Source organism: Crocodylus porosus, unplaced genomic scaffold (genome assembly GCF_001723895.1).
Source record: "Crocodylus porosus isolate Cpor-Errol unplaced genomic scaffold, CroPor_comp1, whole genome shotgun sequence".
Classification (NCBI taxonomy): Eukaryota; Metazoa; Chordata; order Crocodylia; family Crocodylidae; genus Crocodylus; species Crocodylus porosus.
In genome coordinates this window covers 8,354,414-8,380,766 of record NW_017728932.1, presented here as the reverse complement: position 1 = coordinate 8,380,766, position 26,353 = coordinate 8,354,414, and the positions used below count along the sequence as shown (strand labels likewise).

General features: G+C 41.6%; 1 protein-coding gene across 2 annotated transcripts in view; it reads right to left on the bottom strand.

The window, feature by feature from the left end:
- The window catches only part of TPST1 (tyrosylprotein sulfotransferase 1), a 47,404-nt gene extending 21,364 nt beyond the window's left edge, over positions 1 to 26,040 (bottom strand). The window contains exons 1-3 of one of the 2 annotated variants that reach the window (XM_019545514.1): positions 25,952 to 26,040; positions 16,860 to 17,801; positions 4,702 to 4,900 (exon numbers count right to left, since the gene is read on the bottom strand). In XM_019545514.1, coding sequence (XP_019401059.1) covers positions 4,702 to 4,900; positions 16,860 to 17,767 — 1,107 coding nt within the window. In that variant the 5' untranslated portion in view covers positions 17,768 to 17,801; positions 25,952 to 26,040. The remainder of the gene's footprint in view (positions 1 to 4,701; positions 4,901 to 16,859; positions 17,802 to 25,951) is intronic. The other variant, XM_019545515.1, reaches the window with a different exon arrangement.
- Positions 26,041 to 26,353: the final 313 nt, after the last annotated feature.

Genomic DNA, 26,353 nt, shown 5'->3' with positions numbered 1-26,353 from the left:
GAATGCTGTCGCCCAGGTGGTCGAGCACCCGCAGCCCCCTCACCAGGTCATCACCCGTGGCCAGCACTAGGTCCAACAAGGCGTCTCCCCTGGTGGGGCTGTGCACCTCCTGGGTTAGATGGAGGTCCTGTACTCTGGCCAAGAACCTACGTGAGCGTTCAGACCTGGCTGACTGTTCTTCCCAGCAGATGTCTGGGAAGTTCAGGTCCCCCATGACTACCACAAGGTAGTTACAAGGGTTAAATGAATATCATGACTACCACAAGGGTTACAAGGGTTAAATGAATACCAGCTGATCAACTGTGGTGCTTTTGGGGACGGAGCTTTTATCAAAATGTTTGGCTTCAAAAGCCTTAAAAACCCCCAACCCAAACCAAACCCAACCCAAGAGGCCTTCCTATTTATTACACATAGAAACGCTAATAATGGAAGCAGGCTCAAGATAAAGGATACAGAGAATAACCGTAGCGGCCCCACCACATTGAAGCAAAAGCTAAAGATCTATTTTAAACAGCTGTTCCACCTCTGAAACCTCACCAAATAACGCTCAACTGGCAGTCAGAATTGGTTGGAAACTTTCCAATTAAGTGATTTTATGCTTAAAAAGAAAAAAAAAAAAAAACTCCTTTCACTGAAAGAAAAAGCACTTTGCAGAAATGCGTCAGATCTCTCCCACCTACCCTTCCAAAGGCTCTAAGCCTGCTAAGGAGGTTTCAAAATGTGTTTAGTTTCCTGCCACCACAGTCTGGCTTGCCAACCAGGCATAGTGCCTGTGGGCCAGAAAACCCAGAGCCTCCGGACTTCTGGATGAGTTGGCTCCCAGCACCTGGGAAGCCAGCTGACCTCAGAATCAAGTAGCATGAGGAGCCAAATGCTCTAGAAGTCCAGAGGCCTTGGATCCCCCTAGTCTTGAGACAAATCAGCATGGCAAGGCAGGTGAGGGGCAGGGGATGCCAAACCCCGAAAAGCCAGTTTCAATATTAACACTGAGAGGAGAAGAGCTGTAACAAAGCAAAAATAATTTATCAGTTCCAGCCAGCAGTTGCCAGATCCCAAGAAGCATCTTACTGGAGAAACACCATGATTCAATGGTTTGTGAAAAGAATTCTGAAAAAGTTTTGGTTTTGAGTTTTGGGGCTTTATGTCCCAGTTTGGACAAAAACCAGAAATTCCAAAAAGTATCATGGAACAGAAGTCTGGTTTTCAAGCCAGCTACACTAGCATACATTAACACAGTTTAGGAATGATTTAATTGAAGAATGGAATATCCAGACTGAATCCAAAGATAAACAACGCCAAACATGATACATACTTTGTTACTATATTTACTATTTGAAGTAGACATCATACTTGAACCTTTGCATGATTTTTAATCACGAGAGACATACACATTTATTTTGAAGTAAACTTAACTAAGCCTCACCTGACCTTTAGGATTTTAATTATGAAACTCACCGTAATAAGCTGAGTACACATTCTGCACTCTCTTACAAATGCTACTCTAAGGTTTAAATGGATTTACGCAAGAGAGTAATTATTTCAAATACAAAAGGCAATCCATTATTAAAGCCGATGACATTGGCCTAAACTTGTGCAATTACAAGCTGACTGGCATTCCATGGAATAAAACTTCAGAAAAGGCATTTTGCTGATGTAACTAATGTATTCCTGAAGCAGAGAGTCAAGCTCGAGTTGCAATATTATGATCCAATTGGGCAAAGTCATTTCTGAATCAGTGGTTTTCAGGACATAATGATGCTGACAAAAGGGGGTTTTAATCTCACTAGACAAATACTGAAAAGCAGAATTTAAGTATATTGCGTAGGTGGCAGGGAAGTTAATTTGTTCTTTTGCACTGAGCTTATGACAAATATACACTTCAAGTGACTATGAAATACAGGTATCAAACCACTGACTCCTCTTTTGAAAGTGAATATGATTTACTCAGCCTGGAAACAGTATGAAATGTGCATTTGATATAAATTATTCAAAAGATGGCTAAAATCTCACTCATTTAAGATGTACAGGCCCCCATTGGTGCATATTGCTGAAGGGATCAGAAACAGGGTTTTTAGTATCAGAAGGCTACTGGAAGTAATCAAAGTAACAGCACTGAATCAAAATTGGATGACCAGATAAAACAACAGAATTCACTGATGCAAGAAAGCCACCCTCAAAGAAAATAAGCATTTGTGATGAGAACAAAAGCAGATTCAACTGTTTTTATTCCAAACAAAATATAATGATTTTAAGTGGGGATCGTTGGGGATAAATAGTCTTATTTTTTTCCAAATACTTACATTCCAAAAACAAAATAAGACCAATTAAAATCCCAGTGTTTAGGTTACTCTGCATCAGACTCTTATTGCATCTTTTGTTTATTCTTCAAAGGGCAGCAAAGAATAAGAAAAAAAAAGTCTGGCATTTCAGTCATCCCAGGCCTTTTCCCAAAAAGTTGCTTTTCAAACCCTCCAAGTGTTTTGACTAGGAATTTCTGTGTCACTCAATTCTTGACAGCCCAGAAGCAGAAAACTGAGCTCAAAACCCAAATTCAGCCAAAGTGTGATGATTCAGTAGAAGCTTAAAAAAAACCCAGATCTTGAAATAACTGCTAAGAGCCACTTACAGCATATAATAATGTCACAATCAATCTCTGCTTCACAGATTTTCCCTCCCTCCTTAAGTATTTAAGAGTACTACATCCCAACTGTGTAAAAATAAATGTCCTTTCTACCTAGGAGAACTTGTACAATCTCCACTCTTTCCTATGCCTGATGAAGGGTGAGTGTGCCTGAAAGTTTGCAGATAAATACAACGTTTGCAAATATCTAGTTGGTCTAATAAAACAAATCACCTCTTCCATGAATTTTGATTCCTTTTGTCCTTTCCTTAAATTCCAAACTCTAATACAACTTGGACATGTAGTATACTTAATCATATTGATGAGAGAATTACTATCATGCATGCTTGGGCCAAAATAAATTGAAGTCAGAGTACATACAAGTATTTATGTGAATTCACACTCAACAACAAAATTAGTTTTGTGCATATTTTTGTGCTTTACGGAACATTATGAAAATACTAAGTTTAATTTATGATTAGCTACTGTAAAACTTTGAAGGTGGTTTATCTCAGATGGATAATGAAACCGTTACCATATAATGCATACATACCTCAAAAATAGCTCACTATCAAACAGAGAGCAAACCTGGCCGTGACGGTAATTCTAAAAGTAGGTTAAAAAAAAAAAAATCTTGAGCATTTTTCCAAAAAAACAAACAAACCCCAAACCATCTGTGCTCAGCTTTACTCTTGTGAATCCATTACAGAAAATGTCTTTCTGGTTTATTTCAGTGAAGACTATCCTAACCCCAATGAAATCAGCAGTGCTGGCAGAACAGAAAATGCTATTAAAGTTCAAGAAACCCTTTGGAGCATTTTCTAGGGATGTGCTACACAGATGGGCCAAAGGGCTCCAGAACCAAACACTGCCTGTGAAGAAGTTTCTGAACCTAAGCCTGGGACTCAAATATTGCTTCACTCTAGCAAGTTACAGAAAAAGCAATCCGATTTCACAAGAAGCACCACAGAGGAAAAAAATAGCATCTGCTTGACTGAATCTAGCTTGACGTCATTCTACCTCTTGATTTTAATGGAAGTGAAAGAACTAGAAACATTCAAGAGCTGGTTTGGGGAGGTTACTGTCCATCACCCTTGCAATAACCGACCAAAAAAGTAGAACTTCATGTTGTGCTCAGACCGACATGGGGGAGAGAGAAGAAAACTCTTTAAAGCAGCAGAGAAGACCTGTGACCAAGGACACGTGCATGGTATGTACTTCTGGGAGAAGGAATGCAAGAGAACAGATTGATCCTCTCCAGAGGAAGGCAGGATCCTAAAGCATTTGAAAAACAACTGTAACAGGATCAATGGAAACCAACTGTCATAACAGGGTGGGAGGCCAGTCCAACTTTCTTCCTCCTCTAGCCAGCAAATCTCAGCTTGGTGTCACAGTATTGTAAAGGCAAGGTTCTTTGGGTAGATGTGATCTCTTTTAATTAGACCAACTGAGTAGTTGGAACAAAGTTCTTTGCAAACTTTTGGGCACAAGTACCCTTCTTCAGGAATAGGGAGACTCTGCTATTGTTCTGCAAAAGCAGGGGAAGAAAGGCAAGAACTAGACTGGGGGACATGGGAAGTCATGTAAATGCTGGGAAGAAATCTTTGAAAACAACATCTAAAAGCTAGCGTGATGAGTGCTAACACATGAAACAAGCCATGGAACTGGAAGTTCCCTGATGTTGCTGACAAGATCTTGCTCAACCACTGAGAACCAGTTGGTTATCTACAATGCCAGTTGTTGAGAGCTGGACAACTGCCTGAAGTACCTTTGTCGGGTATCCAGGTTGTAGCTGTATTGGTCTGGAGGCAAAAGAAATCAGGACTTGCGGTAGAGGTGATATCTTTTATTAGACCAACCAGATTTTTGCAAAAAAAAAATCTTTAATTGCAAGCTTTGGGCACAAGCACCCTTCTTCAGGCATATGAGAAAAGACTGTACCTTTGGGAATGTCTCCCAGAAATTCTAAAAAACTTAAGAGTTAAGAAAGCATCACATTATTCACTATTTTAGACGGAAATTCTACAACACTAAGTTCAAATGCGGTTTTTAGCATATTACGATTTGCACGCATAACTTACCCTTCTAGTGTTTTCAAGAACTTTTTGATCTGGCTTTCCATAGTTTGGTGGATTGGCATAAGGATCATAGCCAAGTTTTGCTAACATAGGTGCAATCACTGGCATATCTTGTAGAACATCTGCGGGTATTTTCCCAACCCATTTTGACAACGCTTCCACATTGACTGGCTTGATTACTTGATCTGTAGATCTTTCAACCCTGCATGAAAATAAATAAATAGTAGTTAGTGATGTCCCGCAAGGAATATTTACTGTTGAACTGGCAGCAATGCCTTCAGTTTGTGATTTTGTTTAATAGCATGTTTATACAAAGCTAATAAGAAATAAAGCACTGCTACATAAATACAAAAAAGGGAGAACATGAGAGTTGGCATGACCTATCAGAATAGACTTGCAGATTTTGTAGCTGATAAAAATTGTGCCTGTGACCTCAGACTGAAAAAGACAAATAAGAGAATAAGCTGGCTTTGCACAGGATGTACTGGGAGTCAGATTAAACATTACAGCAATAAAAACTGCACTTTTCAAGCGTGTGTAAGTCTGACTCAAAGTAAATGAAAATCAGGTTACTTAGTGCTTAGAATCAATTTTGAAAAGTGGGACTTAAATACCCAAGTCACTTAGGCAGTTTTGAAAATGCTCACCCTAAAAAGTGACAGTAGAATAGTGAAATGGGAAACGCATGGTAAAACGGAATGAGAAACTGTTAGTAATTGCTATAACCACAATGCGTTATATTGCGTTACTGGCTAATTGAACGGTACCCAAATGCTTCTCTAATATTAGAGATATTTAATATAATTATTGGTTTTGTTTTACGATGCTACACTATTCTTTCTAGAAGCTACCTCTCCAAATTAAGTTGCTTAACATGGGAACATTAAGACTTCACCTTTTTGCATCAAAAGGAACACGCAAAAAAGCCGCATCCATTCATGCTTGAAATGTTCTTTTGAACTGGAAAAGCACACACCTCTTTAGACACCAGGTTCATCTTTCTCCTAAGAGAATTTATTATCACATATCGACACAGAGAGCCTGAGGGAGTATTTCACATCTGTGCGTCACATAACACAACGGGGGTTTGCTAGCCTGTACCTGCAATTAAATGACTAAAGCTGTAAGAAAACATTGCTGGTCAAGCCATGCAGCCACTACATTTGCTTGCAGCCATTACACTACTTGGTGCCTGATGTACTGCTGTCAAAAATTCTGACTATAAAAACTTTGTTTAAAAATATTTAAGTTATAATCTACTGAAACAACACATAAAACAAACAGTAATCAGATTCCTGCATGATTAAACAAATATGCAACCTGACTAGCACGTACATGAAACAGAAGTCAATGAAGACATTTAAATTAAGATTGAAAAACTGGTAAATCAGATTTACAGATAGCAAGCTTCTCCTGAAAACAACCAGGTACTAGGCAATATTTTCCTCATAGATGAGTTTTGTTTGGGTTTTTTGGCTTTTTCGGCAGGGGGGAGGAGGGGAGAGGGGCAGGGGAAACTGCAGTCAGTTCACTGACTTCTGTCAGGTTACAAGATTGAGTTTAATCTAGATTGTCTCATTAACTTAATAACTGAACAGTTCCTGCATGTTATATTTAGAGTAACAAATAACTATATGCTTGTAATGATGTGAGGAATTTTGCTTAACACTATCTGGATTCCATTTAAGAGGAAATATGCATGTGTGTAGATCAGAGAGCAAACTCCATAGTGATTTTAAATTGTTCGTTGTCCTTTAGCTGTCCTTTACTCTCCGTCTTGGGCTAATACTCCTCCTGGACACAGACAAACCATAGCAAGTTCTAACTTTAGTGGTATTTCTCCAAAATACACAGTCACCCTAAACTATAAACTGGCTCTACCAACGGGGACTGGGATGTCAGGGGAGAGGTCTCCTCAGCAATGAAGTTACATGATGGAAAACTTATGAAATGATAAAAAGCCACGGCGTAAGCAAAAACCTCGTTGACCGCTTTCAGATCGCAGCAAGGCAGTGAGAAATTATGCCGTCTTGTATAGAGAAGGGCCCAGAAAAGTAGCTTAATATAGATAAATTGATCAGGATGCTTTATAAAAACAGCCTGTAAGTAACAAACAGCATTTTGTACTTGTAAAACAAATCCTGCCTGTTCTCATTTTCATTTTTGGCAGCATTAGCTTCAATATAAGGCATTTCCCAGCAATTAACACCTGGCAAGGGGCAACACAGAAGCACACTAGCATCTGCAGCCAGTCATTCATCTTCAGGAATAAAGACACACTAAGTTTGTCCTTAAGCAAATGGAAGTGATTTGAGAGAGCCCAAAACCAGGAAAAGAACCTTGCCTAGACCATCTGAGCAGGCGGTTTTTTCCCCACATGCTAACAAGAAAAGTGTCTTGCGTGTAAAACCTACTCAGAATTCAATAAGCTCTCTCACATGTATGTAAGCATGTACACTGATAGCATGGCAGTTTCAAACTCCACTTCAGAAGTGCAGCAATAATTGACAGTGAAACAGCTGACAATATCAAACCCAGAGCTAGCCACAAGTAGCTTGGCGAAAAAATGTATTAGAAGAGAACTATTCCCGTAGTCATCCTGCTTAGACACTTATTTGCCCACTAAGCCTCAAAAGGATAGCATTTCTTTGCATCCATGGTCCACAGCTGCTTCCAGTTAGGTGGCAAATGCCAGAGATACATTAGCAATACTAGTTATTCCCAGATAGTATGCTATAATGCATTCCTTGAACAGCCACATAGGCAATTATTTTAAAACCACAGAAGGTTTTGAGCTACTCCAAATCCTGCTTCTTTCATGTCCTTTGCAACATTTTCCTCACGTTGTATAAAAACCAGAACCAAGGGAAATTTATTAACTAAAGTGAAATGGCAGTAAGTCTCCAGGAACATCTGCAATAGCAACAAAGGAATGAAAGAGGGGATTAGCAGGCAAACGTAGAAGAGGATGGAAGGGTTTACAACCTCCTCTAAATCAAGTGGGAAAGAAAAAAAGGTGTGGAATATTAAAAAACCAAAAACAAAGAGACAAAACACAAGCGTCCAAAAATCCATAGTCTATAATTTAAGAGAGCAGCAGGAAGTAACCAAGTTAGGAAGAAGATGAGTGAAAGTGAAGGCAGAGGAACTCTCTTTCCCTCACAAGTCAACAAATCAGTAGATGGCCAACATTATTTGGACAAGAGAAACAGCCTACCTGCAAATATAATCCTAAACACAAATTGATGAGTTTCATATTGAAAAGCTCTAAAAGATTTCACGAGACAGACAGTTTGACATATGGCCTATCCCACCAAAAAAAAAAAAAAAAAGTTATTTTGAATACTCCGCCACAAGGTTGCAGATTGTTGTCATAAGCTTTCACTCAGAAAAGCACCCCCCTCAAAAACTGATTTAAGTCAAATTTTTAAATAATGGCAGAGTGGGGATGGGGGAGGGACTGAAGACGTCCATTATCCAGGGGTGTAAAATCTGAACTCTAAAAGGTCCTTTTTAAACAAAGGACACCAACTAGGAGGCTGAGTTCAGAACAAGGTGGCGTGGCTCCAATGTCAGCCTATAGCCTGCTGAGTGGGGGGACTAAAAGGATGAATAAGTGATGATGGCAAGTTATAACAATTGAAAACAAAGCTGAGAAATTTTCAAGGCAAGTCACCCAGCCAATTAAGGGACAACATTACATTTCAGAACCACAAGGCTCCTCAGCTCAGGGAAAAGATCACCAACACCAACAGAATTTAATCAAATTCTTATTTCCTTTGACCAGTCTCCCCTTGCACATAAAAAGCTTACTAGAGAGCATCTCCTTATCACAAACATTGCCATCTGGCTCCTTGCCTACAATTCCACCTCTTATTTTATTAGTTCAGAAGACTGAGTGCAAAGACCCCTTGTTATCTTAAGTACAGAATAGTTAATTACCCTCCAGTAACTGTGAATCTGCAAGGTGCTGTGGTCAGTGTGAATCCCAATGCAGTTCTGCCTGAACCTCATGCATGCAAGATTAGAGTCTTCAAAAAAAGTTTCCATCAAAGCTGTGACATTTCCCTGTTCCCTTTTCATGTTCCTGTGTGCTGGCATAAAGCCTATGTTAGCTGAGGATTCAAAACAGCAAAGATCATGGGATCCACACTGAAAGTGTACTCAAGAACCAGTTACTAGGAAAGGTAAATGTGTCAGCATGGATCCAAGTGTAAATCAGGTCTGCGAGCCAAGGTGCTTCAGCTACAGTAGATGAATAGGGATTGCAGCAATGACGTCCTGAGATTGGCATCTGCTCTAAAGGCCAAATCTAATGCACAGTGTTTGATGGCTAGTGGGTTAACTCCTCAATGCCAGTCTGCAAACTGCAGGAACAAGAACATTATTTAAAAGCACTGAGGAATCCTGCTTGAGTTTTAACAGAAGACAGCAATATTCAGTGGGAAAGTTAAACTCTCCAATGGTTTTAACAGACCAAGATGCACTGTGCTAACCACTAAGTCTTCTCTGTGATGAAATGGCCTTTGAAATAGCCAACTGCAGCTGGAAATAAAAAACAGAGATAGCCAGTTTAATCTTGCCTGTCGCAAGCCTGGTCACTAGTTGCTGTGGTGGGATCCTAACACTGGGCCCCTGTGCTTTTAAAATTTCTTGCCCAAAGTAGGATCCACCACTATCTTTCTCTGGCGCATTTCCTGGGCAGAGACTGTCTGACTCCCCTTGACTGATGTGGTACTTCAAGATCCAACTACCCTAGGTCCCCAGGACCATTTCTGACCATCTCCACCCTATCTGACAAAGGACAACTCAGCAGTTAAGCACACCCTTTTCCAGAGCTCAAACCTTCTGAGCACTCATTTCCCTCTCTTCTACAATACACAATAGTTGAAGTGCACTGATTTTGCCAAAAAAAAACAAACAAACCGTATTTCTAAATACAACCATCATTCTACCTTAGATGGCCCAAAAGATACAGAGATCTGGGCAAAGCACCTACACATTGCTCCCTTCTAGTTTCCTCACCATGCCTTAGCAGCAAGTCACTGGGGCACAGTCAGAGTCTAAGGAATCTTCCTTCCTACTTCCTTCCTGCATGTGGCATCTCTTCCATAGCACACCTGTGTCCTCCAGTGTCTGGCTACTTTATTCTAATAGACAGTTTCCTCAAATATGCCCCTTCACGTTCTTCTGTCAAGTGTCAAGGTCCACCATTACTAGGGTGACCACACATCCTGGGCAACCCAGGACAGTCCCAGCTTCTGTAGTCTGATCCCAGCTGGTTGGTCAAAAGTCCTGGGCCAGAGTCCAGTGGGAAGGCAGAGTGGCATGGTGTGCCAGGCCTTCGGTTGGACAGGCACCACTGCTGCTGTGCTGGAGCAAGGACATGCCATGTGCAGTGGGGTGGCCCACATTGCTCCCGCACAGCAGCAGTGGTGCCTGCCCAATCGCCTGCCTGGTGCAGTGTGCCACTCCATGTCCCCGCTGGACTCCAGCCTGGACTTTTGACCAACCAGTCAGGACCAGACTATGGAAGCTGGGGCGTATGTCGTACCCTAGCCACGACTTCTAGGTGGTTATAGTTTTAAAGGGCCATAGCAAGAGTTCATTCTCCAGGTTCCATCCCAAAGATTTTTTTACTTCTTTAGTTCTGATGCCATTGCAGGCTACTGAAGCAAACTGGTTTTACCCAAAATAAATTGCACTGTTTTCCTCTGGGCCACACTTATTCACTTGATTGTAACCATTTTAATTAACGTCACATTTAAAAAGTGAATTGCCAGGTTCTATTTCCTGACTCCTTAGCAGGATTATGAGCAAAAATTCAGTGAAGATGATTAAACAAGAGTTCATAAGATCAAACAGAAATTAAATTGCATGTGCATCCTAAGTAGGAGATAGTCTTAAGTGTCTGATCTGAAAGTAAGCCTTGGGCAGAAGATGACAGAAAAATTAATACAATTTCATAAAAAACTGAAATCACCTTGGAGAAGATCTCAAGGTCAATTTCAGCACCACCTGAAACCCTGTGAAATGTCACATATGAAGGGCTGGCCGCAAGAACTTGAAGCTTCTTTGGTCTTCAAAATGAAGCAAGTTGGAACTAGGAAGACTGCATCATAATGACATGAAATACACCAAGGGAAACATGGAGCTTTTGGAGGTTCAAGCAGGAAAACATTTGACCAATTTCTGAGGCACTTGGATGCCTCCATGCAAGACTGAACCAAGGGTTTCAAATGCACCAAATAGTCAAGAATCTAGCCTCCAAGTAGTCCAGGCTGTTGTAAGCCACTGTAAAGGGACCCGTGCCAAGCAGCCACACTGGAACACAGGCAACTGGAGGGGGGGCTGGGGGCACATCCCCACCACCACCGGCATCTGCGGCAGTGTGCCAGCTCTGTCCCCACCACCGATGCTGCTGGCGGCTTCTGTGGGTGTCCCCCACCAAACTCAGGAAGCACCAGTCACCCATGCACCGGGGGTAAGGCCCAGATGCTGCACATTCAGCGGGTGTTTACTGTTCCGTGTCTTGCCCACTGTGACTTGGTGCTACTGGAAAAAAAAACTGTCAGGTAATCTGGGGTTCACTGAGATGTGGACTCTGATGCCTGCAAGTTTTCTGTGGGGCTCTGCCCTCCTACACCCCACCCCTTTCCACTTGGGTGTCATCAGTGATTGGCGTGGGCACCTGGTCTCATTAGGCATCTGGCTTGTGTGTTAGGCAAGTGGGTCCATAATAGAGAGAAGCAAATACACAACTATAACTCAAATAATGTCGTTTATGCCCGCTTCAGGACTCTTTGACCCAGCAGTGTACCTCGGTTGTTTCGTCTGAGGTGATCAGCTCTTCTGGGGTTTATCCCCTTCCATGAGCCAAGTCCAAGTGGGCTGCTCTGTTCTGGGATGGGCCCTTTGAATAATCAGGGGCCACAGGTACCACAAACCTCTGTGAGGCTTCTAGGCGTACCTGACCTCTGTGGCTGAGGGTTGGTCAGTGTTCCCAGCGTAGGGTCAATGGCTTGCTGGTCCTCGATCCAGATCCTGGGTTCTGGTGGGGAGATGTAGTGTAAGCCAGTGCCTGTACCAGTGTTCCCCACTCCTCTGGGGCTGGCACCCTTTTGTACTGGAAGCTCTGGGTTGGCCCAGGCCAGCTTGGATCCCTGCCTGCCCCCCTGTGCCTTGTGCTTGCTGACAGGCATTAAGAGCCCCAGAGGGGCTTGTTAGCATTTGCACCTGTGGCTCTCAGGCCCTAGGTGGCAGAGTCTGTTTTTGCCACCTGCCCGCTTTGCTGGCTGCGCTCTGTGCTTGCACACAGCCGCGGCTCCAACTCTTGCTCCAGCCTGGGAAAGGGGCCGGCTGTGAGCCTACTCCCTGATGGCCACTTCTTTCACCCTGTGGACAGGGAAGCGGCAGAGCACCCCACCATTTTGCAGGCTCACTGCTTTCCCGCCAGACCAGCTGTAAGCCTGCCGCCTGCGGAGCACACTGGTGGTTGCTGCCCTGGTAAGTATGGGGCTTGGTTGGGTCCCTGCTAGAACCACCCATAGAAAACTTTCTCCATTTAGATAGAAAAGGTTTTTTTGGGGTACCTGTCTTCTGTTTTGCAGAAGAATCTCCTAGCCTTGCCTACAGCAGTCCCTGTCCATGGTACTTACACACAAACATCCATGCTATCAGATCAAGGGACTACAGATGGGATGAATTACTAGTGTTGTGAAGACAGATCCAATTGGAGCAGAAGCTTGCTCTCTTCAACCACTAGTGAAATCGGAGAACGGCCATGGCCAGGTGGAAGGCCGAGCCACACGCTCATGTTCCAGGTAGAATTCTGCAATCAGAGAGATGATTCCCCCCAAATTCTAACGCTGAAGAAAGTCTGGGTTTTGGGGGGTAATTTAAGTAGATCTGTTGGCTTGAACTAAGTTGAAAAAAGTGCTACTTAATAGTCAGCCTAAAACGATACATGTTTTACATCTTGCTTACAATTTTCTTAAGGAATGGCCATTTCTGTCCATTACTCTTCATAACACTTTCTTCAGTGCTGATGAATTTTCTTCAGCATAATTTCAGATAAATGCCACCTTTATGTGCACAACTCACAGACTTCTGTATAGCAGACCTGGAGTTTATCCCCCATGACCCTCTCAGAAAAGGAGCAACAATCATTAAAAATAGAAAAAAAGAAAAAGAAAAAAAAAAAACGCTCTTTAAAACCACAGCCCATTTTGAATTGATATCTTAGTTTTCCCATGAACATTACATGCTTTTGAAGGGGTAAGGCTAATACGTGGAAAAGAACTGACAACAAAGAATTCAGTGATGAGATTCATAGATGCTAGGGTCGGAAAAGACCTCAACAGATCATCGAGTTCAACCCCCTGCCTAGGCAGGAAAGAGTGCTGGGGTCAGATGACCCCAGCCAGATGCCTATCCAGCCTTCTCTTAACGTCCCCCAAGCCCATCCCAAATTTTGGCCACTCTTACCATGAAGAAGTTTTTCCTGATATCTAGCCTACATCTGCTCTCTGTCACTTTATGACCATTGTTCCTTGCTACCCCAAGAGGTGCCCTTGTGAGCAGAGCATCTCCAATCCATTGCTGCATCCCCCTGATGAATTTGTAGGCAGGCACAAGATCACCTCTCTTGCAGAGGCTGAAGAAGTCCAGGTCCCTCAGTTTCTCCACATAAGGCTAGTCGTTTAACCCCCTAACCATGTGAGTGGCCCTCCTCTGGACCCTCTAGAGTCTATCAACATCCTTCTTGAAGCCCGGTGCCCAAAACTGGACACAGTAGTCCAAGTATGGTCTGACCAATGCTGCATAGAGGGGAAGCATCACCTCCTTGGATCTATCTGTCATGCATCTGCTGATGCATGAGAAAGTGTGGTTAGCTTTGCTGATGATTTCGTCACATTGACGACTCACGTTCATCTTGGAGTCCACTATGACTCCGCGATTCCTTTCCGCTTCTGTGCTGCTGAGAAGGTCACTTCCCAGTCAGTAGGTATGCTGGCTATTTTTGCACCCCAGGTGCAGCACTCTGCACTTGTTGAGTGCAGAGATGGAAAGAGTCAAAGCTAGAAACTCCATAAAAAAAATTCCTATACTGGTTTCATTTAAAAGATGGTTAAAGATTAAGGGCATCTCTACACATGATGGACCTCTGCTCTGACATGTGCTAATCGGCACACATCAGAGCAGGCTTGATTCATCTATTAACTAATGTTAATTAATTAAATCTATAAATTGCACTTTATAGATAGAATTAAATAATTGAAGTAAAATAATTAATTGATGCCAATAAGCATGCTCCAGCAGCCTCCATGTCGTGTATTCAGTGTCTCCGCATTTCAAATTGGCAGCGGGGACACTTTGACTAAAGATTGTTAAATGAGCTCCCTCAGCTGCTCCGATTAAAGTGCCCCATCCTTCACCCTGGAGCATGTATATAGACGCCCTGTGAGACTAATAAAAAGGTAACATCCTACCCAACAGACACATAGTCCTTGATGAAAGTGAAGTGAAATTGATTTTTCAAATGTTAGGCCCAAATCTTAGAATACTAAACACATTCTCTCTAAACAACCCCTTTACTGCTATGAGAAAATGTAGTCGCTGCATGTTAGACATGAAATAGCTGCACAACAAGAAAAGTTTCATGTTTTTAAAAAATGTTTAACAGTAATTTTTTTCTACTTTGAAATTTAAGGCCTGTCCCTCTTTCACCCTCCCATTAATCCACCACAGATCATCTAGAACTATGTAGACTAGATAAGGTCATTCTGCATCCAGGAATCTAAGCACCACAAAAACAGTACCCTGGAAGTTGTAGATTAGTACTATTTTGCTAGTGGCTGCCTACATTAACTGTCCCAACATGGTCAATAAGCATGGCAAATAAACCAACAGTGCCACATTTCTGTAGGAAAAAAGAAACCTCATAGCACCACCCACAAACACTCTGCTATGAAGGGGAAGGGGAGATGTCTCAGTAATACTAGATATTACTCACATCTCATAGGTAGCTAGGATGTGGAACATTAAGGTTTTGCTGTTTTAAAGTTTGTTTTGGGGGGGGGGGGTTTAAATGGCAAAATGAATACTTAAGAAAACTACACAATTGAAGTGTCAGAGTAACTTAAACTCCTAAGCACAACACTGTTGCAATTACTGCTACATTTTTAGGAGTTCCTGATTTAAAAGCTCAACTGTGTTGCATCAGAAAACACAACTGCCTTTACTGAAGGATTAATTGGTTAGAAACTGCTGACAGAGTCTATATTCTGAAGGCTGTAGCTGCACAGCTGGCAGCCAAGAAAAGCCAGCATTTTAAAGGGCCTGCAAGGCTGTGAGACTCATACAAGTTCCTGTCGACTCAGAAAGATATATTATAGTAATATCAGATGGAGTCATTGACCTAAAAGATCCAGTTGCTTCCACATATTCCAATATAAGCATTACATAGTAGTCTAGTATCACAAGAAAAAAAAAAGGAAAAAAAGAAAACCCTCCTCTCTCAATCCCCGCTTCCCATCATGAGCTGTGTTGTGCTGGGAGAGTTCTCTACCTTATTTTTGGCAGCAGTGGTTTCCTTCATTGACTGAATCCTGGAGGAATTTGCAAAAAGGACATCCACATTCACAAACCAGTCACTCCAAACCACAACTGCAAGCAATGGTGTTAAGTTAGCCATCTTCAGGAGTCTAGTCCCCCCAAAACCCCTCTGTTCCCACCTCCCAGATGCCAGATGGATCAACACAGCTTTTCTTTTTATATTATTTTGAAAAAAAAGGTTCTGTGCACATTTAGCAGCTTTGTCCAGAGATTTAGGATGCACGCTTCTTTAGGGCAGTGTCCCTCATTTAGTATGTTTGTATAAACATACAGCTCAATAGAGTCCAATCTCTTTTAGGAACTACCCCAATATTATTAATGACTCTTAATATAATCCAAACATATTGTAGCTCAGAAGGAAATGTTCCATGCCATTATGTTTTCCCTTGATTTGATAAAGGTAATAGTTTCTATAGCAGTAGGCTGATACTTCACTGGTCTTCTCTATCAACCACATGTATCTGTATTTAAGTCTTAATAAATAAATAAATATAATTGCTCTGTAGGTAAATACTAGCTTAGCCAGCTGAGCACTTTTATAGCTAGTTATCACTGGCTTTCAATTTTTAACATCTACTCACATATTCTATCTAATCAGTTAGATTTATAGTTCTGAAGCATTAATCAGTATAAGCAAAACAGATTTTTTGCTTGTTGGTTTACACTATTCTTTAGGTTTAACATTTATCTTCTCCACTGAGTATAATTTAGTGTATTAATCTGCTTGAAACAACTGGGGGAAAAAACCAATCCAAAAAAGGCACTGCTGTCAGTATTTGTGCAAATATTACTGACGTGTTGTCACTCTATCCTTATAATAGTGGATTATTGCAAACTCGCCTCTGCTTTATTTGTATTTTTAGTGCTTAGGAGCCCTAGTCCTGGTCCAACATCTATCTGACTGAATTTTAAGAAGTCTACAGGAATTCTGTTCCAACAACAGGAAAGCCTCCCAAGTTATCAATGGAAGGTAATGCTGAGTCTTAAGCTTGTTTTAGAGATAAAAAAACATTAACATGGCTGTAGTGAGAAGCAGACAGCAGCAGAATAAGGCTGCTTTTTGTCAGTACTTATGTTTCTAAAGCCTGCAATTACAATTGGTATCATGTAAGGACCTACAACACCACCTCTCCTATGGAATAAAGGGACTCGTTTCCTTTAGTTGGGGAAAAAAAAAAAAAAAAGAAAGAAGAAAGAAGAAAAAAAGGTAAAGCAGATGCATGACACAGCTTTACATCTGTGTAAAGTCCCTCCTCACTTTTTGAGGGATAAATATCCAGTGCCTCAGTCATTTGCCGGTTTTTCTACTCGGTTTCATCCCAGGATAACAGTTTGCTCAATGAAGACCCACCAGCCAGGAGCTGCAAGTGCACACAGCTAGTCTGGCAGAGAGCTGGTCATGTCCTTTCTTTAATACAGAGTAAAACTTGCAGTAAGTCACTTTATAGAAAGTGCAACTTGTGCCTACAGCCATCAAGGTGCAATTCGCCTCTAAACAACTAAGTGCATTTCTTGAAACGCTCTACAGATCTACTCATACTTACTTAGAGAGAGACACGCCACCTGCTTTCCCAATCATTTCCTCATGATGCAGTACTGCTTGGTTCCATGGGATGTGCAGAAACTTTAAGAGAGTTCTCATCCACCTTTCAGGATGCAATACAAGTTGCTCATAATGTACCAGCATGCATCTTTCAAAACCAACCTCCATGCACTGGTTATACATTGTCTCTATAGCGCGATTCCACTTAGTTAAGCAGTCCCTGTAGCTGTTGAGGTCAAACCCAGCTATGGTGACTTTTCTAGATATCATAGAATGCACTGAAGCACGACCATCCCGTACCATTAGAAGAAACTTGGCATTGGGGAAAATTCTGGCAAGATAAGTTAAGGACTTTAGAGCAAAAGGATCCTTGTTACACAGATAAGGTGCAGGCTCTCCATGCTTCACGATGATTTCCAATAAAAAGGCTTGCATAGCCGAGTCCAGAACTTCATCTGTGACTCCAGCTTCATCCAGTCGGATTTTCTCTTTGCTTGATCTAGCCCACATCTGCTTAACCGCCAGGATTCGTGGGATTACCCTGGTTTCTTCCCCACAGCGGATATCCGGGTGAGCATCTAGCATGGCACGCATCAACGTAGTGCCACTGCGAGGCACCCCTCCAATAAATATTAAAGGCATATCTTTGTTGTAAGCAAAGGTTTTATTTGTATTTAAATCAGAACCAGTTCTCATAGTGGTTCTCACGCTTTCCATCCTTACAGGCTGGCTGCGTTCTTCTATTCTGTGGTGGCACTCCATAGCATGTTGCCCCAGGTAGAACACTGTTACCGAGCTGATCACCAGACACGCCAGTAACAAGTTCTGTTTGAGTTTTCCGACCATTTTGAAAGAACAGTCACTGTAAACAACCAGGTCTGGTCCTCCAGATGATCTGCAGATTTTCATGCCATGGAAATCTTAAATCTAAGATAATCGAGACCTGAGGGGGGATGGGGGGGGGACAGAAAAAAGAAAACAAGAGTTAGGACCCCAATAAGAATTATTTCCAGGACAGAACAATCGAGACAAACTGAAGATGCAAGACATCTGCTGTACGACCATCCCCATTCGGTATACTAATGACTGAAGTCACACAGGAGCTTTCTCACCAGCACCCAAGCTCTTGATGTCACACACAAGGAGACAACTACAGATGTGGAACAAGAGGCTGAAAAAAAAATACCTGACAGCAAAAAAAATGGACATTCTAGTGGCCCAGTCCTTACCACCAGGGGATGATGAACCATGCATGGTAAAGGTGGCAATGTCTCAACTACCTACACGCCGGAGTTGGACGTTCCAAGGAACTAATGAAGAAGTGGGGCCACATCACTAGTTCAACCACCTGCAACTGCAGCAGAGCCTCAGACTATGCAACACTCGCTGCAACGCCTGCTGCTCGAAGGCACACGTACAATGGAAGATCTTGCAAAGTATAATAAATGAGCACAAGCAGGCATAACAAAATGGTTAGATGTGGTGTAGAGACATGAGAACATTTCTAATTAACATGCAATTCCTCTAACAGCCCATCAAGATTTCAGATAGAGATTAATTACAAGTTCCCTGGCATGATATTAACACTACACAAAACACCTGTATACCAATATATTTTCCAGCAGGAACAATTCAGCTCTTACAACAGTTTCAAAGTTATGAGTCATCTGTAGCCAAACTGATACCTTACTACTAGTTAGCAAAATTAACTGTCAGCTACACTCCAGAAAATACTAGGAAGAATTCCACCACTGGATATCTGTTTTTAAATGATGTGGTCAAGCAAAGGTGTTTTATGTCTGCAAGTCTCTGAATGGACAGGAAAAATATATTTTTTTAAATTATTTCATTATTAGTTGAAGCATAAATGTTCTTCACACATGGCAGGAGTGGAAAAAAGGGAACATAAGCTCCTGGATCTAAAGACCATGTGGATTTAACGAATAACTCAGTAAATAAAGTTTTACATTAGGGAAAAGCAAGATTCACTGCTGATAAGACCAATTTAAAGAACCAGCTGTTAGAGGTTGCTGAAGAATTTGGATCAGAACGATTCTGGCTTAACTGCTAAGTGGCTCATTACATGGCTCATTTCTACACGTGTTGGATGGACTCATCCTGGCTTCCATTATGACTGTAAATTCCTGTAGACTCTGGTGAATTTCTCCAGACAACTCAGAGCCATAATCTCTGAGACTAGTTACTATAATAGGAACCTATCCACCATTCAGACTCTACATTGAGTTTAGAGGGCTTAACAATTTAGAAACACTTTGCTAGTACTTATCAAGTGAATGAGTTCAATATGAAGTCTAGGAGACAACCTGGAATCCTACAGTTTTTTTCTAGCCTCCATACCTGTGCTTAAAGGGTGCTCCTTTGACAGTATTTATGCCCATGTGTGCCACAGTATGACCCAACCAGAGGTCTTACTCCTTTGTTTTAGGAGACAGGAGTCTTCCCAAGAATCTTTGGAACACTGGCACATTCTGAAGAGGGAATGGGTATAAGAGGGCAAATTGTTTGTTACACTGGTGCAAGACAATTGCAAGTGAAGATATACCACAGCACGGTGGACTCTATTTTACTTAAGCTTAATAAAAACTTTGTTAATGTACACCTATAAAACGCAACTGTCTGTTGGTTTTGGGGGTATACAGCTACGGTTTCCCTGGAGACTTAATTTTCTGTTAACTAGGCTTGAGGAACATAAGGCAATAAAAAGGTTTGGGACCACATTGGCTGCAGACTTTAAATGATGTTTGGTCACTGTCTAAGACAAACAGGGCTGTATTTCAAAGCTCTGCTTCCTGCAGTTCTTTTGTGGCACTGATGCAAGCCATTCCTTATGAAAGTTCACGCATCTCTGATTTAGTCTAGTCTAAGGTGCAAATATATGCTACTTTTTTCCTGACTTCAAATTAATGCAGCTATGTCCCACTAGATTTTACTGTTAGTCAAAGATTTAGGACATACATCAATCAACTGAAAACTAAATATGAAACTTTTGCTTACTTTTTTTGTAGAGGGAGGACTCTGTAGGATCAGGCAAGGTTAATTTTTGTTCCGGCAATTCAAATAAATGATGATTTAGCAAACCCCCTCATGTTATGAACCCGTTGCTGTCACTGTACAGAGGGCTTCTGAGGTTGGGTCCACAAAAGGATCGTAATCATTACCAGTAAGCAAATAAATTCCTACGTGGCCTCTGTTTACCAGTCCAAGAGAAATATAGCTGTCAAGAGAGCAAGTCAGAAAAATGACATTTGGGAAAAGCATTTTAACTTCATGCTTCTGAGTGGAGTTTAAACTGAATCAATTTAGAAATGGCCAGAAGGGCTTTTAGCACGTCATCAGACCATGATGTGCTTGTTTCCCCACTTAAAGGCCATGACATGGAGATTACCTTTTAAAGACCTGATAACCAATGCTCGTTAGTGGTAGGAATTCACTGTAAATGATTCTGATAACAAATAATTAAACTAAGGCATTTGACCCATGTAATGAAAGCTAATTGGATTATTTAAAAACTCATCAACAAAGAACATTGTGCTTCTTATTTTTCTTCAGGTTTGAAATACTAGAAGTCAGGTCTGTTTTGCAAAGGCCTGAAAGTTTTATTTGTCCAGAAAAACCCATATTTTGATTTTGTTTATTTGTATGTTTCTGTAAATTTTTTTTTTTTTTTATGATTATCTGAAATGGATCTCAATTACTACCTTCAGGTAACTTCTGGCATCAATTTTCTCTTATCTAAACTGTAGGAGGAGGAAACAAATTTCTGTTTCTCAGGCACTGAGGAATGAAGACAAACTTGAAGTTACTTTGTACTATTTTGGCAAGTCCTTTCTGCACATAATTCCCTTGTAATAGCTCGCACTGAAGTAAAAGAAAAATAAGATCAACTAATTACATTTCACAATGGAAGAAACTGATATTGGGTCAATTAACTTGTTTCAGCTGCCCTTAAGTCTTATGGTGCTGGTGTCGAAATACAAATCTGGATATTTATATTTGGAGGAATACAGGTTTCAGGCTGAAAACAGAATGACTAATATAGAAAATCCTTTCAATAGCACTAGACTCCTGGAAGGGTAAGCTAGTCTAAAGATGTGAGGCTGTCTTGGAAAACTTCAAATACTACTACCGCTACTAGTCTGAATTAGGGCAAATTAAGGTTTTCTATTTCAGTGCTGAACTAACACACACAGCCAACGTTCATTTTCAATTGTATAAGAGCTCCATATGCTAATGTACAGCCAAAGTTTTAGCAACTGGCTTCCTCAAAAACTTTTCCACCTCAGTCAGCAGTACATGTGATATTCCCTGAATCAAGGACTCCCAAATCTCTACTGCCCAGAACATCCGCCAGTTCTGCCACCCAACTAAGTTCAACCGCTAGCCCAGTGCCTCTCAATCCTCCCCATGCTCTTTTTACCAGCACCTAAGCAAGGTTCATCAGGCTGATGCCTTACCTTATAGCTGTTCCTAATAGACAGATCAGCAATAGCAAACAACTGCAGTAAAAAGCAAGCTTGTGCAGCTTCTGGCTGCACAACCAGGTACCAGTAAAGAGAGGCAAGGCCAAACTGGTGTTGTTGCTATCTTCCTCCTCACATTCTTCAGGGGGAGGGATGCAGGGATTACAGCCATGCATCATCCCAAGTGCACACCTAGCAGCACGGAGGCAAGGAAGCCAAGGGGAAGTTCCCCGACAGGCAGCTCCTATAGCACCAGGTGCATTGCAAAAGAACTGAAACAAGCTTAACCAGCCTCAGTTTTCCAGATGAACTGTAAAAGTATTTTGCCATATCCCCACTGACTTAACCCATTCCTATCAACAGTCATCACACTCCTAGGCTAAGGTCAGCTTAGTGATTCCAAGGCTGGGGTTAAAGAGCAGTTAGAAGCGTAACCCCCTAACTTACCCAAGTTGTTTTACTTAAAGTGGGCAAGAAAGAAAGAACCTGTAAGCCCCCCCACCAGCCTCTTGGCACAGAGTGGTGCACTAACAGCTTTATATACAGTTTGCATTTGTTGAAAGCAATTCACCTTTTCATGCAGAAAGTAGGCCAGTAACACATTTTTTAAAGAACCGAGCACACATTTTCTTCACTGAGCTCAAAGGTCAGTCAGCTCTTCAGTACCTCTATCACCAAGTGCAAAAATGATTTCTTTTGACCAGGTGCTGCTTCAACTCTGAATTAGAGGACGGACATATTTTTCCCTAACACCACTGTCAAACAACAAGTGGCATTTCTTCTTGATGCTTAAACACGAGTGATTTAATTAAAACAATGCAAATGCATCTCTACAAGAGATCTAAAATATGAAAAAATCCTGATTGGCTACAAGAGTTTACCTGTGTAAACATTTTTAATATTTATACATCACAGGGAAGTTGAAGTTTTTTAGGGTTTTTTTTTTTAAATAACTTCCACAGATGTCCATTTCCTCAGAAAAAGCTGTTATATTATTACCTCTGAAAAACAGCTTTTCTGAGATCACAAGATACCCAAACTGCAAATAACCAGGTAGCTGGACTTTAGTGTTTTTCCCCGCCCTTTTTTTTTTTGGTGGGAACAGTCTTGCCCATCTATTGTTTTATTATAGGTTCTTACAACAGGAGTAACCCATGAAAGAGTTGCCTACCAAAAATACCCAACTAAGGGCATCATAGGAAAGCATTCTGGCTGAAAAGCAAACTCAAAAAGCTGAACGGTTTGTTAGTGAATATGAGGACTTCTCTCTACGTCACAAATCCAATAGTATGGCAGGAAAGGATCTGCCAACTCTTGCTGGTCCAGAATTTGCTTGCGAGATGACAGGGTAGTTTCAAACACTCACAACAGCCATAATCTGGTAGTAACCAGGACCCTCACTGGGATACAAAGCTGAGAGATCAAGGACTGAAAATCTTATGCAGTAGTTATTAACTACCTTCTTTAGACTTGCTGGGGTTCTTTTCAGGAGTTATGCTAGCAGCCAACTTATACTGTTGTTACAACAGATGTAGAGCAATGGCTCTTAACATTGTTAAGACTCAAGGTACCTCTAACTTCTGCAAATCGAGTAGTACCTCATTTAAAATGTTACTTATTTATTGCAGTACTTATTGCCTTGCAGTGGGGGTGAGGGAACTAGCTGGGAAGAGCCCAAGTCTGCCATAAGGGCTGCTTACAGATGTTAAAAAACAAAAAAATGCCAACCCCAAAATGGTGTACTTTAAACTTGGCACAGATGAAGTGCTTTAATGGGGCTTTTCCGGCGAAATCCTGAAACAGGTCTGTATTTTCAAAAAGAAAACTCATGTTAATTTACTGGGCTCTTTTAAAGCTTACATTTGAGTATCGCGTGCTGCAATCTATGTAGCAATTAACATAGCTAGAAATCCCATCTAGATTAAAGGGACAAGTGTTCTGAATTACCCTGAAGAGCACCACTGACCTATTAATACTCTACTGTTAACATTGTGGTATTGTTTGTTTTGTTGCAACTTAAAGTTTTTGCATATGGATTATTCAATGATGAGAAGATATAGTTCGTTCTAAAGTACTGCTAGGATTACTTCGTTTAATTTGATACTGCAACCTTTACTTCCAACATAAAAGGTTGACAACTCAGAATAAGAGATATCCACGCCCTGAAACTGGAGACAATTTGTTAATGGCTGCCTGGTCCAAAAGTGGCAACACACCAAAAATGACAAGATGAAAAAAAAAAAAAGGGTAAACTATTTACTTATTTAGCTGTAAGCGTAATACATACACTTTAAATTTTTTATCACTGGTTTATTAGACGTTCCCAGGTGCCATTTTTCTAGAAAGCTTTGGAAGCCAACCTTACCTCTCTGCTCTCTAATCATATCTGCACAGCGGTTCTAGCCAGATATAAAACTGAATTCATTCACAGAGCATTAGTGTCAAGAGCTGGCTACGAGGGGGGGCAAACAAAGTCAAAGGACTGATTAACTCCCACTCTCCACCTAGTGAATATACCTAAAAACATGCAATGGGTCAAACTGTCCATAGTCATGAACTTACACCTGCAAAGGATGTAGCCCACTGCAAATTCACACTACTGTTTTACGCATTTTGCTCCTTCAGTTCCCATTTGGCTGGATTAGGAAAAAAAAATTGTCTTTGGTTAGGAAAAAAAAGTTAAGCTGCAGGTGCTTACTAACAGTATTTAAAAAACTCAATAGACTCATACTTAAGGGAAGGGAGCAAGCAATGATCAAATTCATCCATCTTCTGGAGCTGCTGGTTGATCAGACAGCTTTTTTTTGCACAAGGGTGAGGCGGCAGCACTTCTTCTGCCCCTCTGAAAAAGAATGAAGGATTCTAGGGCAATTAGCCTTGTCCCCCACTTCCTCCTTAACAGTCTGTGGCTCAGTCTGGTAACTGGACCTCTTCCCAGAAAAATAGTGTACAATTCACAACAGCCCCAACAGACTGGATTTATCCTGCTCCTGGCCCCCTCCTTTCCAAGCCTGTAGGCCTCAGTTTTTGTCCAGGATCACTGGTTCTGTAGAGGCTGTTTTCTGGAACAAAGGTGTGCCCCTACAGCATCCAGCTTTGTTTACTTGAACCCAAAGCCTTGTGGTCTTTTCCCCCGGGGCCTGCTGACGTAACAGGAAAAAAAGAGACAGTGTCAGGGGCAGCAGGTAGAAGCAACAAATGCTGAAGAATTGTTAAAGGCAACCCCGCCCCCAAAACACAACAAATTCCACCTCTCTTGGAATAATATGTCCCGCTTTCCCTTTGAGATGGGGGGTGGGGGGTGCAATTATTTTGGGCAGAAGGCCGCTTACTGAGTTTCGGCAAGCCATCGAGGGCCACATGAGAGGCAGCCCTGGGCAGATTAATATTAATTTTCTAAATTTTTTTAGGGGCCTTGCAGGCTGGATAGACTGGCCTGGCAGCTGCATTTTGCCCACCCCTGTTTTGAGAGGAAGGTCACCCCGGTCCCCTTGTTTCTAGGCCTGTCTCTCTGCAGTAAGGGTCTGAGCCAGAGAATTGCAAGAAGTGGGTTAGAACAGGGCAAGCACCTCAGCACTGCAAAATCCAGCTACTAGATCTCCCCTGACCTCACGCTGTTAGAAGTCAGTGGGTGGCCCCAACATCCAAGGTTACAACCCTGTCAGTTGTTAAGGAAGTCCACTTGAGACTGGTTAGACTACAGGCACAAACATAGTTAGAAGGGGTGGAGAAAAGGAGGAGGTGAGCCGAATGTCCTAATTAACCAGTTCTTCAGGTCCTAACTTCCATTATTACACGGCCTGGTGTTGGGCAATGAGACTCTAGGTAATTGGGGCTCATGATGCTAAGTCCAGGCAGTGATGCATTCTCTCCACTCAACTGGATCTTGATGTTGCCAGACCTCCTGGGAGGTGGGGATAGGGAGAAGTGAAAGAGAGAGACCTCTAGTAGGCTCTGCTTTGCTGCCATACAGCTGTTTGGACTAACCTGGTCATTTTCTTTGCAGAGGAAAATCTTCATTACTCCTGGCTGCTAGGGTCTCTGAAGACACACCCCTGCTTATTTTGCTTAAAGTAGCTCAAGTCTCTGTTGCTCAATAGAGGCAACACAGCACTGGCAAGTTCTGCAGCTACTGATTAATCCCACTCCTCCATGACAGCCAATTTTTCCCATAAGCTGTAAGAAAGACTCACTGTAAGAAGTTCTTAGCCCCTCTTATACATAAGAAAGATTTTTTTCCTCTGATGCAAAGAGCAAGAAACAGCAGACTACAGGAACACTTAACTAATAACTAGGCAAAATACTGGTATTGTACTTTCCAAGATTATAAACATATTACCAATACTGATGCATCACTTGCATTGATGTGGAATAACTTCAGAGAGCCAAAATCACAGCCATTTTAACAGCCAAGCAAAACATTCATATTGGGCAAATTGTTATCATCCTTCCATAGGACTCAAATCCACACACAAGAAAAAACAAATTGATCTAAAACCGTGCCATTTCACTTCTGCCATCTGGCTCTTTATTTCTGTTCTTTCAAGCAGACAGCCTTTTATTTTTCACCATGGTCCACTTCAGAAAATTCTATTAGCAGTAACTCACATACCTTAAAATGAGTTAGTAGGAATGATGTGGACAGCAGGAGTGCATCACTCTGTCAATAAAAGCAGGACTGCGACGGACAGTGAAGATCCCCAGGAAACCCCTTTCAATCAAAAATCAACACTTTAGAAAGCACTGCTTCCTTGAAGATAAACATGTACTTATCACTTGAAGTGACCTACATTAACCCTGTTCAAAACAGTAATGAAAAACAAAGAGCCATCACAAACAAGGATGAATTTCCCAGCGCTTTTCTAAGAACCCAGAGGTAGAGAGCAAATTCTGTAAAACCTCTAGTTCAACCAGATGGCCGGCCTTTGGTTATTCATGTATGTTTACCACAAAGAAGATTGTATAGGCAAGCTGACAGCCACAAGGTAATGCTATAGCATTGTGCAAAGAAACA